This window comes from Salminus brasiliensis, chromosome 3 (assembly GCF_030463535.1).
Source record: "Salminus brasiliensis chromosome 3, fSalBra1.hap2, whole genome shotgun sequence".
Taxonomy (NCBI): domain Eukaryota; kingdom Metazoa; phylum Chordata; class Actinopteri; order Characiformes; family Bryconidae; genus Salminus; species Salminus brasiliensis.
The window spans coordinates 26734900-26746919 of record NC_132880.1 but is presented as its reverse complement, the minus strand read 5'-3'; the positions used below and the strand labels follow the sequence as shown (position 1 = coordinate 26746919).

The 12020-nt window shown below is 35.1% G+C and overlaps 1 protein-coding gene and 1 long non-coding RNA gene across 4 annotated transcripts; both read left to right on the top strand.

Annotated features, from left to right (window-relative positions):
• The first annotated feature begins 1341 nt into the window (after positions 1–1341).
• LOC140551324 (uncharacterized) lies at positions 1342–5281 on the top strand. 2 transcript variants are annotated; one of them, XM_072674728.1, is made up of 6 exons: positions 1342–1396; positions 2266–2413; positions 2559–2602; positions 2863–3251; positions 3433–3567; positions 3668–5281. In XM_072674728.1, exons 2-6 carry the CDS (start codon positions 2382–2384, stop codon positions 3842–3844), a joined length of 777 nt encoding a protein of 258 aa, XP_072530829.1. In that variant the 5' UTR covers positions 1342–1396; positions 2266–2381; the 3' UTR covers positions 3845–5281. The 2 variants fall into 2 exon arrangements, with proteins under 2 accessions (XP_072530829.1, XP_072530830.1); XM_072674729.1 differs by lacking the exon at positions 3668–5281 and having other exon boundaries at positions 3364–3442.
• A 1176-nt stretch (positions 5282–6457) lies between these two features.
• LOC140551323 (uncharacterized) lies at positions 6458–9575 on the top strand. Of its 2 annotated transcripts, none has more exons than XR_011979242.1 (3): positions 6458–6890; positions 7232–7402; positions 8819–9575. It is a non-coding gene; the product is annotated as an uncharacterized lncRNA (long non-coding RNA). The 2 variants fall into 2 exon arrangements; XR_011979243.1 differs by having other exon boundaries at positions 7202–7402.
• The last annotated feature ends 2445 nt before the right edge of the window (positions 9576–12020 follow it).

Below are 12020 nucleotides of genomic sequence, written 5' to 3'. Positions count from 1 at the left end.
CTTTCCTAACTGACTGGGCATCTTGTTAAAACTGAAGGATGGATAAATGTTGCAAAACACTAAAGAATAGAACCTGACCTGGAAATTGTTGTAGAAAAAGACTGTGTGAAATCATTGATATGATTGTTAGTGAAGGAGTGAATGTTAACTTGTATAGTAATTGAATGTCTTCTTTAAAATAATTCCTTTAGTGTAACGAATGGAAGTATGGTGTTAGGTGGGTGCTCTCGTGGGGAGGTGAAGACTTAGCTCCATAAGGAGTCATGCAGGGAACACGTCGTGCAGGGGTTTCAGAGTCAGTTTTAATGAGCAATGAGAACCCAGGCTACAACCCAGCACAGTTCACCACACGCACACACTCTCCCACGTTTTCCTCCACACTCTCCATTGCTGTGCGTAACTGTGAGCTGTTGGGGCTGCCAGAGTGGAGCCAATCGTGGTCACGAAGCTGAAAAACAAGGGTCCTGTCTTACACCCTGCACAAAGCACGTTGTGATGTTTAAATAGCAACAGGGCGACTTGCGAATATATCTATGTCGATGGGCGTGGTGGTCTCAAAATGAGGAGTGTTCAGGTACATTTTTGGCGTATTGCTATCTGACCAAAAACAACCTAGGCAGACGTTCATTGTGATCCTGCCAGTGAATTGGCAACACAGGTGCCAGCGTTGCGCCACTGACATAGCAATCCGTCAAAGTCAGACCACACCAGCACCTGGCTCTTAAAGGGAATGGCAAGTGACATGCTGATTGGTTTATTCCACATTATGCCCAAAACACACCCATGATTAATTGAGAAACTTAGTACATGCCTTTTGTGTGTTTCGAGGAGCGCAAGGTGTGCCTCTCCAAAGACACACTGAGGCCTTAAATTAAGCTGCATGGTGCGCGGGTGATGGCGCGCCCCCTTGTCTGTTTAAGTTGTAATATCCAGTCGCTGATGGTTGTAATATAGTAAATCAGAGGTTACGTATTTGATTAAGTTTGATTTCCATATAATTTAAGGTTAACCGCTTCAACAACGTATGTGTTAATTTAGGGCAGGGGGCACCAGGGGGTATTCTCACCCCCTCACATTTCTCTCTCTCCTCTCTCTCTCTCTCTATCTCTCTTTCCCTGGGTGGTGAATGTGTTGGCCTGTACTGTATGTTACTGCACAGTCTGTCATTAGAAGCTGGGCTGAAAGGTTTTTATATATAGTTTCGAGTTACGTCAGTTAACCTGTAAAAAATTACCCAACAGCATTGTGTTCGGCAAATGGCGGGTATAGGGTTTCTAGGCCCTACCCTCTGACGGGGAGTGGTGAGCATATGACTTACAGTTAAGCCACAGTACAAGGTTGGGCAACATCACAGGTTGCACTTCCTTCTAGTAGCAACAAAGAAGAGCGACACCAGGTAAACTGAAATATGTGTTTTGAGAGATGTTGCTTTGTTTTCTTATATAAATATTTTACATTCACTCGATGAATCTTTAGTTTGTTAGTATTAGAAGCGATTTTTGATGTTTGGTTTTTGTTTTATTTCGATTAAATGATCTCCCTTAGCCTGCAGATTTCCATAGCCTATTCAAAGTCCTGTTGTGAGTCAGCGAATGCCCTTTGGCACCATAACTCTTCCTGCTTTTCTTGAAACGCAATGCCGAAAACCCAAGAAAATGTAAATTAAATGTTTGTGTTTAAGACAACAACAGTATAGAAAACAGAATAGAAAAAAAGAATCAATTTTTATGATTTGTTTTCTAAATGAAAACCAAAAAAACAAATAAAGCATAACTACATGCTATGTTTTTAGACTTATGTTCCCCCATATTTTAAATTAAAGACATAAACAGTATCTGCGCACTACAAACTTTAGCACTGTGTCTGTTTAGAGGATGTTACTCATTTTTATTTAGAACATGTATTTACAACACATATTCTGATCAGGAGCGCCCAAACATTTGCATAAGATTGTACATAATTTCACTTTAATTTTTTCCTATTCTATTCTATTTCTCTATACGTTTTACCCATTTCTGATATGCAGTTTGGGAAACACTGAATTATATATATATGTTGAAATCTTAACAAATCATTAGCTAAATATAAAATGTATTTTAGTAACATTAATATAATCTTGTTTTTTACAGTAACAGTTATCTTGTATTTATCTTTATCTTCTTGCATGTATCTTTTATATTCAAATATTGATTTACAATGACTACTTGTTTCCCTATATTTCATTTAAAATGGTCCTAAACACTTTTTCCTCTTTCCTCCATGAAGCTAAGCTGGTGTGAGACGTGTCTTCATTAAAGTGTAAGTTTGAGTAAACAAGGACAACAGAACAAGAAGCCTTGTTTTCTGAAACTTTCACTTTGCTGAATACACGTCTGACAGCAATGGAGATGATGACCATAGACGCAGAAAACAAGTAAGCATGTTGAACCTTATTTTTTCATAAATAAGATTTTAATTGTTTAATTAAAACCTGAATGCTTTATTCTATTAAAAACAAGAATACAGTGTAATATTCCTGACAAAAATGAATGATTATTGTTTTGTATTTTTACTGCTAGATGTCACCAGGTTAAATCTGAATTAATTGGGACCTACAAAGAAGGTATATACTTACTTTCATGTATATATTTTTCAGGACAAAATGTATGTATATAATGTATATATCTGCCTTTTATTCCTTTAATTATAAATATATATAAAATATATATATATATATATATATATATATATATATATATATATATATATATATAGGTTATAGACCATTTTAATATGGTTTGGTAAGTTTGTGGTTAAATGTATGTCATCTTATATAGCTTTTAGTCCACATTTTGTTTTGTTTTTTGTTGTTTTTTTTTGTAGCTGGGTTCATGGACCTTGCAGCTATTGGAAGCATTGTAAAAAAACATTCTGGTACACTTATTCCCCTTGTAAAACCAAAGAGCTATCATGTCAGAATGTGTGGGCAGGATGATACAGTTTATGCTGGAAATGAAGATCAGCTGGAAGCCTGGGAAGACCACTACCTGCCAGAGAGGATGAAGATGGAGGTGATTGGTGCCATTGATGACTTCCCATGTGAGGCATATGCCCGTCAGTTGGTGCTCTTGCTGTGTGAAGATGGAAACATGTACGCCTATGAAGATGAAGTTCTGCACTTCGTGGCCACAAGTTTAAGTGATCTGTTTGAAAATGGAATGACCTTCCCTGGAGTCACATCTTTTAACCTTGGGGAATGTTTTGAGGATTATGTAAGTCTTTGCATTTTTTTCTACAAAGTATTGAGAGTAAACCTCTCCCTTCTATAGATGACAGACCAATTATTCTTAACCCATTTTCTGGACTACCCCATACCATGCACAGGTTCAAAATCAGAGAAGAACTACAGAACTACTGCTCTAGACCCTTAATCTGACCTGTTGTGTTTCCCAGACAGAGGAGGAATACAATGAATGGATGGAGTGCAGTGAAATGAAGGAAATGAGAGAAGCACATGAACAGTTTCATGAATCCTTGGGGCTAGAGCTGCTGGAGTGCTTAAAGGAGTTGGAAAAAAGGGCATTTAAGGTATTTTAGATGAATGAACTTAAATTGTCAACTTATATACCACATGTTAATTCAGTTGCTCAGTGTGTTTCTGTTTCTGTTTTTCAAACTGATTTTTCAGACAGAGGAGGAGCAATGTTCAGCATGGACCAGCAAGACTTTGGAAATTGTTCCCCGGCCATCTATGTCAATTGTTCCATGGCATTCCTGGCATAACTATAACACACACTCACAGTGTCACAGTCAGAATCTTGGTCATGGCAATCACAACCACAAGGTAGCATGTACAGGTTGCTAGATAGTTGTACATGCCATCTTTTGTGTACTCTTGTGGTAGCATGCAATTTACAGTTTTTCCTTGCACTTAATCAGACAAGCCATTTTTGATGTTGCTGTTTCTTGTGTTTGGCATCAAAGCTACGTAGGCTAATTTAGCTAACAAGTGTTATGCAAGTAATGCAAGCTTATAATCCACCAATATTTCATAAAAGAGCAATTTATCTCACATACATAAATGTGTAAAAAGTGTCATGGCACTATATGAAATAATGTTAGCTATAATTATGTACAGAAGCACAGGCTTTGAAAATGCTGTTACTGTAAACATGCATGAAATGTAATTTTGTGCATTTAAATTACTATTTGATACAGTCTCAGAAAACACAACTTTCGACAGCAGTGTTCTGGCTAATCTAGAATATTTTGGGTACATTTTACAACATCTCAGTTATATTCAAAATATATTATGATAGTAGCTTATCTTTTACAGGGTGCAAATTGGTATAATGTGGTCACAGAGTGTGTTTGCACATATTAATGGATGTGAATCTTCTGAGTGTTTATTTAACATCATATTCTGAAAACATTATACTATTTACAACACATTTTACATTCTGACAAGAATACTTTCCTTTATTTCTTAATTTAGCAAACAAATGATTTTGATAGAGAAAGTGGTAAACCCATTGAATTGGGCTTGTCTAGGCTTGTTTAGTCTAATTACAGTTTCAAACATTAAGAGAATGGTTATGGTTTGAGCAGCTAAAGTTAACCTGTTTGTAGCTTTCTGAATAGTTTTCTTTTCAGCTTTTTTGTTTGGGTCTTTATTTTTGGTTTTGTATATTTGTATATTATGTTGTTATATGTTATATGACTCGCAGGACATCAAACTGTGGAATTCATAATGGAGTGACAAGCCTTTCTTTGCCAGAGAGATCAGTAGGGGTCCTAACATTGAAAAATAATTTTGGTGGCAATCTTAATTTTGTCATCCTCCAGGTCATTATTTCTCTGTCTGCTTATGAGTAAAAATAAAGCTTTTATAATGATCAATATATATGGGTATACCTAACACTGTTGGCTAAATTTGCTAATGCATTTTTTTTATTAGCAGGTGGACAGATTACTAGGAGAAGTAAAGATGGATCTAAACAGTTCTACATAAAGTGTTTTATCATTTTTGACAGTATGCTAAAAATTAAAAGAAGGATTATTATAACACCCCTCATGCTATGTTTAGACAACCCAAAAGCCTAAATTGTATCCAGACTGATTTTTGATAGAAATGTTCATACTTTTTTTTTTTTTTTTTTTTTTTTTGCAAATCCGATCCACATTGGGAAGTGGTGAAAGTTTCTTTCAGACAAGGTGAATGTGGATGTACATGCCCAGCTCTGAGAGGTGCACATGCACCCACTGTATATATCGTGAAATAAAATGTGAATATGAATTCTAATTGTATTTGAGTATTTTTTCATTGAACTAAGGTTGCACATGTGATGCTGTGAGAGAACAATGAAACTTGTGGGTCTATAAGTTAAAAAACGTAATTCTAGTATTTTATTATTTGAATTACTTCAAAATATGTTTATATTCTTATATAAACACTTTAGGACCTTCCTGCCAGACACGAGAAAAGACAAGGTTTGAATTTGAATTAAACTCATTTTGTGTTTCAACAAGTAGTTGTTCTGGCTTTTATAGGTTTTATAGATCTTTTAAATTGAAAGGCACACAGACCAAGCCTGTAATAAATTGACATGCTGTTTTAACATGATAAGGATGCACAGGGACACATGGATATTAGTGAATATGGCAGATTCTAGATTCTTCTACTCAAAGAGGAGAGTTTATAAGAAACATAGTATTAAGATAAACAGTAAATAATTGAGACATATTTTGTTTAATTAAATATGAGTGCACATAAGACACATTCACATACACAAAGCAGTGTACATATAAAATATTTTAGTATAGAAGTGTTTATTTATCTAAAATCACTATTATGTTATTTTTGATATTTTCTCAAAAATCACTGAAAAAAGTTTTTAAAGACTTTTTTTAGACTTTTATAAAACTGAGACAATGTTTATTCTCAAAATCACTATAAACAAAACCCTGAACATATCAGCAATTATGTGGTCTTAGCATTGTAGGCCATGGAATTATATTCAATTCAAATGTTAACAAAAAAAAACATTAATCCAGAGGAAATTCTAAACAAACAAAAAAATTCTCAAGCCGTCAAAAAACTGTTTTTGAACACTGATTTACTCTTGTCACATTTTAAGGCAAACAAATGTGCTGAATGAATGACAAATTATCTTGCAACATTTCATGGAAAACGAAACTTAAGGTGCAAAAAAAAGGTGTGGTGTAGACTTTGTAAAGGGGCGGATATGGAGGACTGTGCATTGTATTCTTTGTTTCAGTGAAGACTAACATTTTGTTTTTTGATTTTCTGTTGTGAACAATGTCATCTGGAAATCCAAGTCAACTGGTAATTATTTTGTAATACTAAACATGTAATATGTGTATTACATACATTGTTACACTGCTATAAAATGAACTAAAACTGAATAATGTATTTTCTTTGTTGGATCAGCAAACGCAAAATAGGACCATCGGAAAGAGGTGAGTTAAATATTAGTGCTGTACGAGGTTATTAGTTACTAAGTTATGAATAGTCTCTTTCAGATTGATTTTTGAATTTATGGGACGCTGCTTTGCTTTATTGGATTGTTCAGTCCTTTGCTCTGTGCGATTTTGCAAACATGTGTTCTCTAAATATAAATGTCATACATTTGTAATAGAGCACTTGTAAAGTTTATTTAGATAACTATTTTAATGTGACCTACAATGCTGTTCTGTGATTATCTTATTTTTGTGAGTGCAGTGTATTAAATTCTGCTTGATCATTTAGGAAATGCGCAAAAGCTTACATTATAAATAAACAAAGAAAAAGTGACAGCCTGAAAATATGTGGCATGTTGTTAATCTTAAAAATCATGGATACAATCAGAAACCAAAGCCAGGAAAGCAGACTCTTTTGGTACATGAATGAGGTAGGTCAGAAACAAATTATTCAATATTTAAAATGAACCTTATATTAAAGTATGCTACTAGACATTAAAAATTACGATTTTTCTCACGAACTGTTTATAGTATAATGCTGGAATGTTGTTCATTTTAGTTGGGGCATATGTTTTATTGGAGGCACATGGTCATGATATATAAATAAAAATTGCACCATTGTGTCTGAGATATTATCTAATATCTTTGTGGCTTATGCCTAAATTTAAAGGGAATTCTGTTCTGAATTCTGTTATTGTGCATGTTTTATAGTTATTATTAATAATTATAATATAAAATGCAGTTTTCTTTTGTGAATCTGTGTGTGAAATAGATGCTTCACAGCATTTTCTTTCTGGGATACATTCATGATGACCGCTTGAATCCCAGTGATTTTTTCCCAAGTAATATTCATGAAATGATAAGGCGCATGTTTCCTGAGCCATTTGGAAAGTACAAGAGTCACCTGCCAACTCGCACACCCTTCTCCATTCTGCTTGATATGGTAAGTAAAGAAATCAAACAACTACACCACAGTAAAGTAAAATAAAGAAAATAAATACATCCCATACCATTTTAATTCATAAAAGTAAATGTAACTGATTAATAAAGCATTAAGAGTCAAAGCACTCATGGTAAATTGTGGTGTGCTACCCCAGGTAGGCAATCAAACCCTATTCTACAATGTGAAGATGTGTTCTTAATTTCTTTGTACCTTAGCCTGCAATGTATTCATGTATTCAGAATGGCTATCAACTCTTAGGGCCTATTAATGGGGAAATTATTACAAAAATATAGGTAATGGAAAAGAATAGAATAGATTTTTTTAACTGTGCAAGCATAACATTACTACTCATTCTTCATTAGAAAGTTTTGGTTGGAAACTGAGAAATCAAAATTGTGAAAAACAAAACAGAACATTGTCCAATCAGATTGTTTACCCTGTGGTATCTAGGCAGAGCTAATAAAGTTCTCACATTGGTTGGGACTTCACTGGCAGAACTAAATAACAAATTAGATTAACCGCTATAATATTTAGAATAAAAGTAACATAACCTGACAGAATCAACAAATCCCCTTCTGATTCCCAAAAAGTTTACTCTAGGCTGTCTGGAGGGAAAATGGTACCTTCACAAAACTAATGGGTGGAGCTATTTAGGGGGGCAGTATTAAGATCTCTATTGAGATGACATAGGGAAGTCTGACCAGTGTGTTGAATAATCTGTTTGCCTAGTGAGCCAACAAACAACTGACTGAGTTGTCGTATTTTACAGTTGCATGTGTATGTGCACAATAACTGAAGAAATTAGTTTTTAATAATGTCTCCTACTCATGTGTTTGTCTTGTACAACCTCTTCACTGGTCTTTGAGCCTATAGTGTCTTGTTGTGTGTTTTCTTCTTTCTGAGCTTTCTGTTTTTAGCATTGGCATTTTATCTAGCTTCTGTTTTTGATCAAGTTTTAATTTAGGTTTGTTTTGTTGGTAGTCTTTTGGTTTGCGCTTGCCTTAGCATAAGCTTAGCATAGTTCATTTGGTTTGTTTGGCAGTAGCATGTGTGTTATCATTAGCACTTGTGTTATTAGTTATCTCTCATGTTTTTGTTCTCATAATTTCTACATAACTTCATTTCACTGTGTACTTGTACAGCACTGAAATGACAATAAAAACCACTTGATTTGACTCTAGGCCTAGTCTTCTTTACCTATGTTGCTAACATTTATTTGTTATGTTCAAGCTGTTTATTTTATAATATCTGATTGCTGTTGTTTGTGTCTTAGTGGTTTAGTTTGTGTCTTAGTTGTCTTTGTGTAGGTTAGTCTCTACTTAATATTTTAGTCGTTTTATGAAAGGATTTGATAATTGCACAAAAATATTCATTTTAAATAACAACTTTTGATTTGAATTGTTTTCTTTTTTTCAGATGGAGATACTCTACGGCACTGAAGACAGGATAAAAGAAGAGCTTACATGTCTGCTGAAGGAACTGAAATTTCCAAATCCTCTACACAAGCCAGGCAGTAAACATGAGGAATACTACACACTGGAATCAACAGTCATCTGTGTGTGTCATTCTGATTATGATTCACGGAAATATTATGGGGCGTCTTTTTCCTGCAGGAAAGGAAATGCCAAGAAAATTTTGATTAATGTGTCATGTCTTAAAACATGGCACGAGTATGTATCTCATGCAGTCATGTCATTTCAGTCTGAAGCTTCTGGTGATGGTATTAAGTTCCCTGCATCAATGAAATGCCAGGCATTTTATAGAGACTGGAGAGAAAATGTTTACAAAGAAAAACGACCGTGTTTGAACTGTGAAAAAATGTTTCATCTGCCAAATGCAGACCCCAATAAAGTAGAGCATCCTTTTGGTAACTGTGCTGAGACAGAGTGCCTGAGCAAACTCCTAAATAATGATCTGTACATGCATGAAATGACAATGATTAACAATCATTCAGAGGAAAATTTAGATGAACTCAGATATGAGACAAAGACACGATTGACAGAGTGTCTTAGGAGTGTAGGGTTTAAAGTTACTGATAACTTTCTCTATTACAGTCCGGACACCAGAAGGAGATTGATATAGCACTATAGACCTTTGGGGACCTAAGCAGGCTTTTTAGGACCTCCAATCTCTCTCTATATAAATATGTATTATAACCGTATTATAATTTTAATGTGGCAAAATTGGGTTTCAAAGTTCTTGCCAAAACTAGTGAAACTAGTGAAAAAAATTCTTATGGTAGATTTCCAAATGATTTTTTTATTTTTCTGCAATATCAGTGCTTCCTAAAAATATGCACATTCAAATGTATTTATTTAAATGAATGAAATATATCATTTTAACATGTCTTTTAACACATCTTGTTTAAATTATTTATGTTGAATTTAATGTGCTACAAACCTCCTTTCAGTTTGTACATGAATACTCTAAGGGTCAAAGGTTTTAGAACACTCCCAATTTTCAATTGTTTTTATTGATATATAAGTCTATTGAATTACTTGCAATGCTACAAAGTCCTGTGACCTCAAATACAAAGTTAGGCAGCAAACTGCTGGTGTAAAGTGAATTAAAAAAGTTAAAAATGACAATTTACCATTTTTAAACCATTTTAGGGACGTCATTGTGTAACAACTTATAGCTAGTAAGTTGCTAGTCAAGCTTATAATTTACAACCCCTTTATCTGCATAAAATCAGTGTAGGAATGCAGTATTTTGAGGTCATTCCGCATCCAGATTCCTATTATAATGTCTCAAAGATGACACTTAATAAAGGAAGGCAGATTGACCTCAAAAAAGTGTTGCTCTGTCCTTTGAGAAATTACAAATGAAGACAGAATGTTGTGAGGACAGTTTCTTACACCAAGAAGCTCTTTAAACCTAGAGAAAACTAAAGAGGTCTGGTACAGGAAGAGGTCTGACAGGCTCACATCCACAACATCATCAGAGGACAAGTTTCTGAGAGTCAACACATTGTGTGATAAGCAGCTCACATGACACTGGACCAAGTCTCAGTTTCAACTGTGAGGAGAAGACTTGGAGCTGCAGGTTTGACAGGTGGAGTGGCAGTAAGAAAGTCAATGCTAAGATGGCAACACAAGCAAAGCAGGGTTGCGTGGGCCATGCAACACGGACAGTGGACTACTGAAATATTGGAGGGTGTTCTAAAACTTTTGACCTGTAATGTTGTTGTCAAAGGCTTGATGCCAAAGATCAAGTTCTGCTGCAACCTTGATCTTATTATCTAGTTACATATTTGTAACAGGCCAATTTTGTACCAGACCATGTAGTATTTCTAAACTTTGAGCACTTTATCAGCCAGTTTATCAGCCAAATGCTGTTTATCATCTTTAAGGCATGGTCAAGACTCCACTGAAGAAAAATAAAATGACATTTTCTGATGAAACATTTGTTTTGGGTCAGTGAATCATTTGATAAACATTTATATGTATTGTTTTTACTGATAGGGCAAGGACAGGGATGGTCAAGGGGGTACAGGGGTATATAGCTCTCAGACCCCTCTTGCCCTCTGTACTCTTTCTTGTCACTATAAACACTGTATATTTGCACATGTGTAGACAAGTAAGTCAGTTGAACATCAGGTAGTATGAGCAGTCTGTCCTCACCCAAGAAATGTACATACACCACTGGAATTATCAGTGTTAGCAGCCTGACTGCATTCTATAACTAGGTGGAAGACGGTTTCTCTGTTTCATTTCCTCATAATAAACCTGTTGCTGAATGTGCCTGTGCCTGTGCTTTGGGTGTGTCAGACCTCTATGGTGTCATGAAACTACCTGATGAAGACTAAATAAATGAGGGTTAAATCCAACTACTGCAGTGACTGTACTTCTTGTATCTCTTCAGTTGAATGTTTCATCAATGTATTTCCATGTATAATATTGTTAATAATATCTTCATATTATGTAATTATAATGAATGTTGGAAAACAACTACACACTGACTTAAACATAATTTTTGTCACTGTGTGCAGAGCTTGGAGAGAGGCTGATGTAAACGCAGGCTTTTATTAAAAGGAAAACAAAGCCAAACAAACAGAACACAAAAAGAGACATACTAGGGAACAAACCAGACTCTGAAACTAACAAAGAAAACAAACAAAACAAAACAAAACAAAACAAAACAAAAACAATTGCCAAGACCACAAACCGACATGATCACGTACAAGAACAGACGAGGGAATGCTCAAACAAAGGGGTACTCCTACAGAGACTAACAAGGGGCACCTGGGTCAAACAAGGTGGCGTGGCTACAGAGGCGGCACAGGTGGGAACAATAATGAACAGGAGGGGCTAGTATAGACAAGAAATGAACAGAGCACACAAGTGACACAAAAGAGAGGCAGTCGAATTTGAAACGAATATTAAATGACGTAAATGAATGAACTGAAAAGTATAGAAAACTGATGTTTATCTAAATGTATTTAAGTCCGTATATTCTGATCTGTCATACAGGTGAGGCAATTTATTACAATGCAAATTGTTGTGTTATGGGCTAATGAGGCCTGCCAGTACCTTTATGGCCACTAAGTTGACCAGTTCACCTCTTTCTTAATAATAATGTTCGAGACTAATGTTCTTCTCTTGTTTCTCCACCTGAA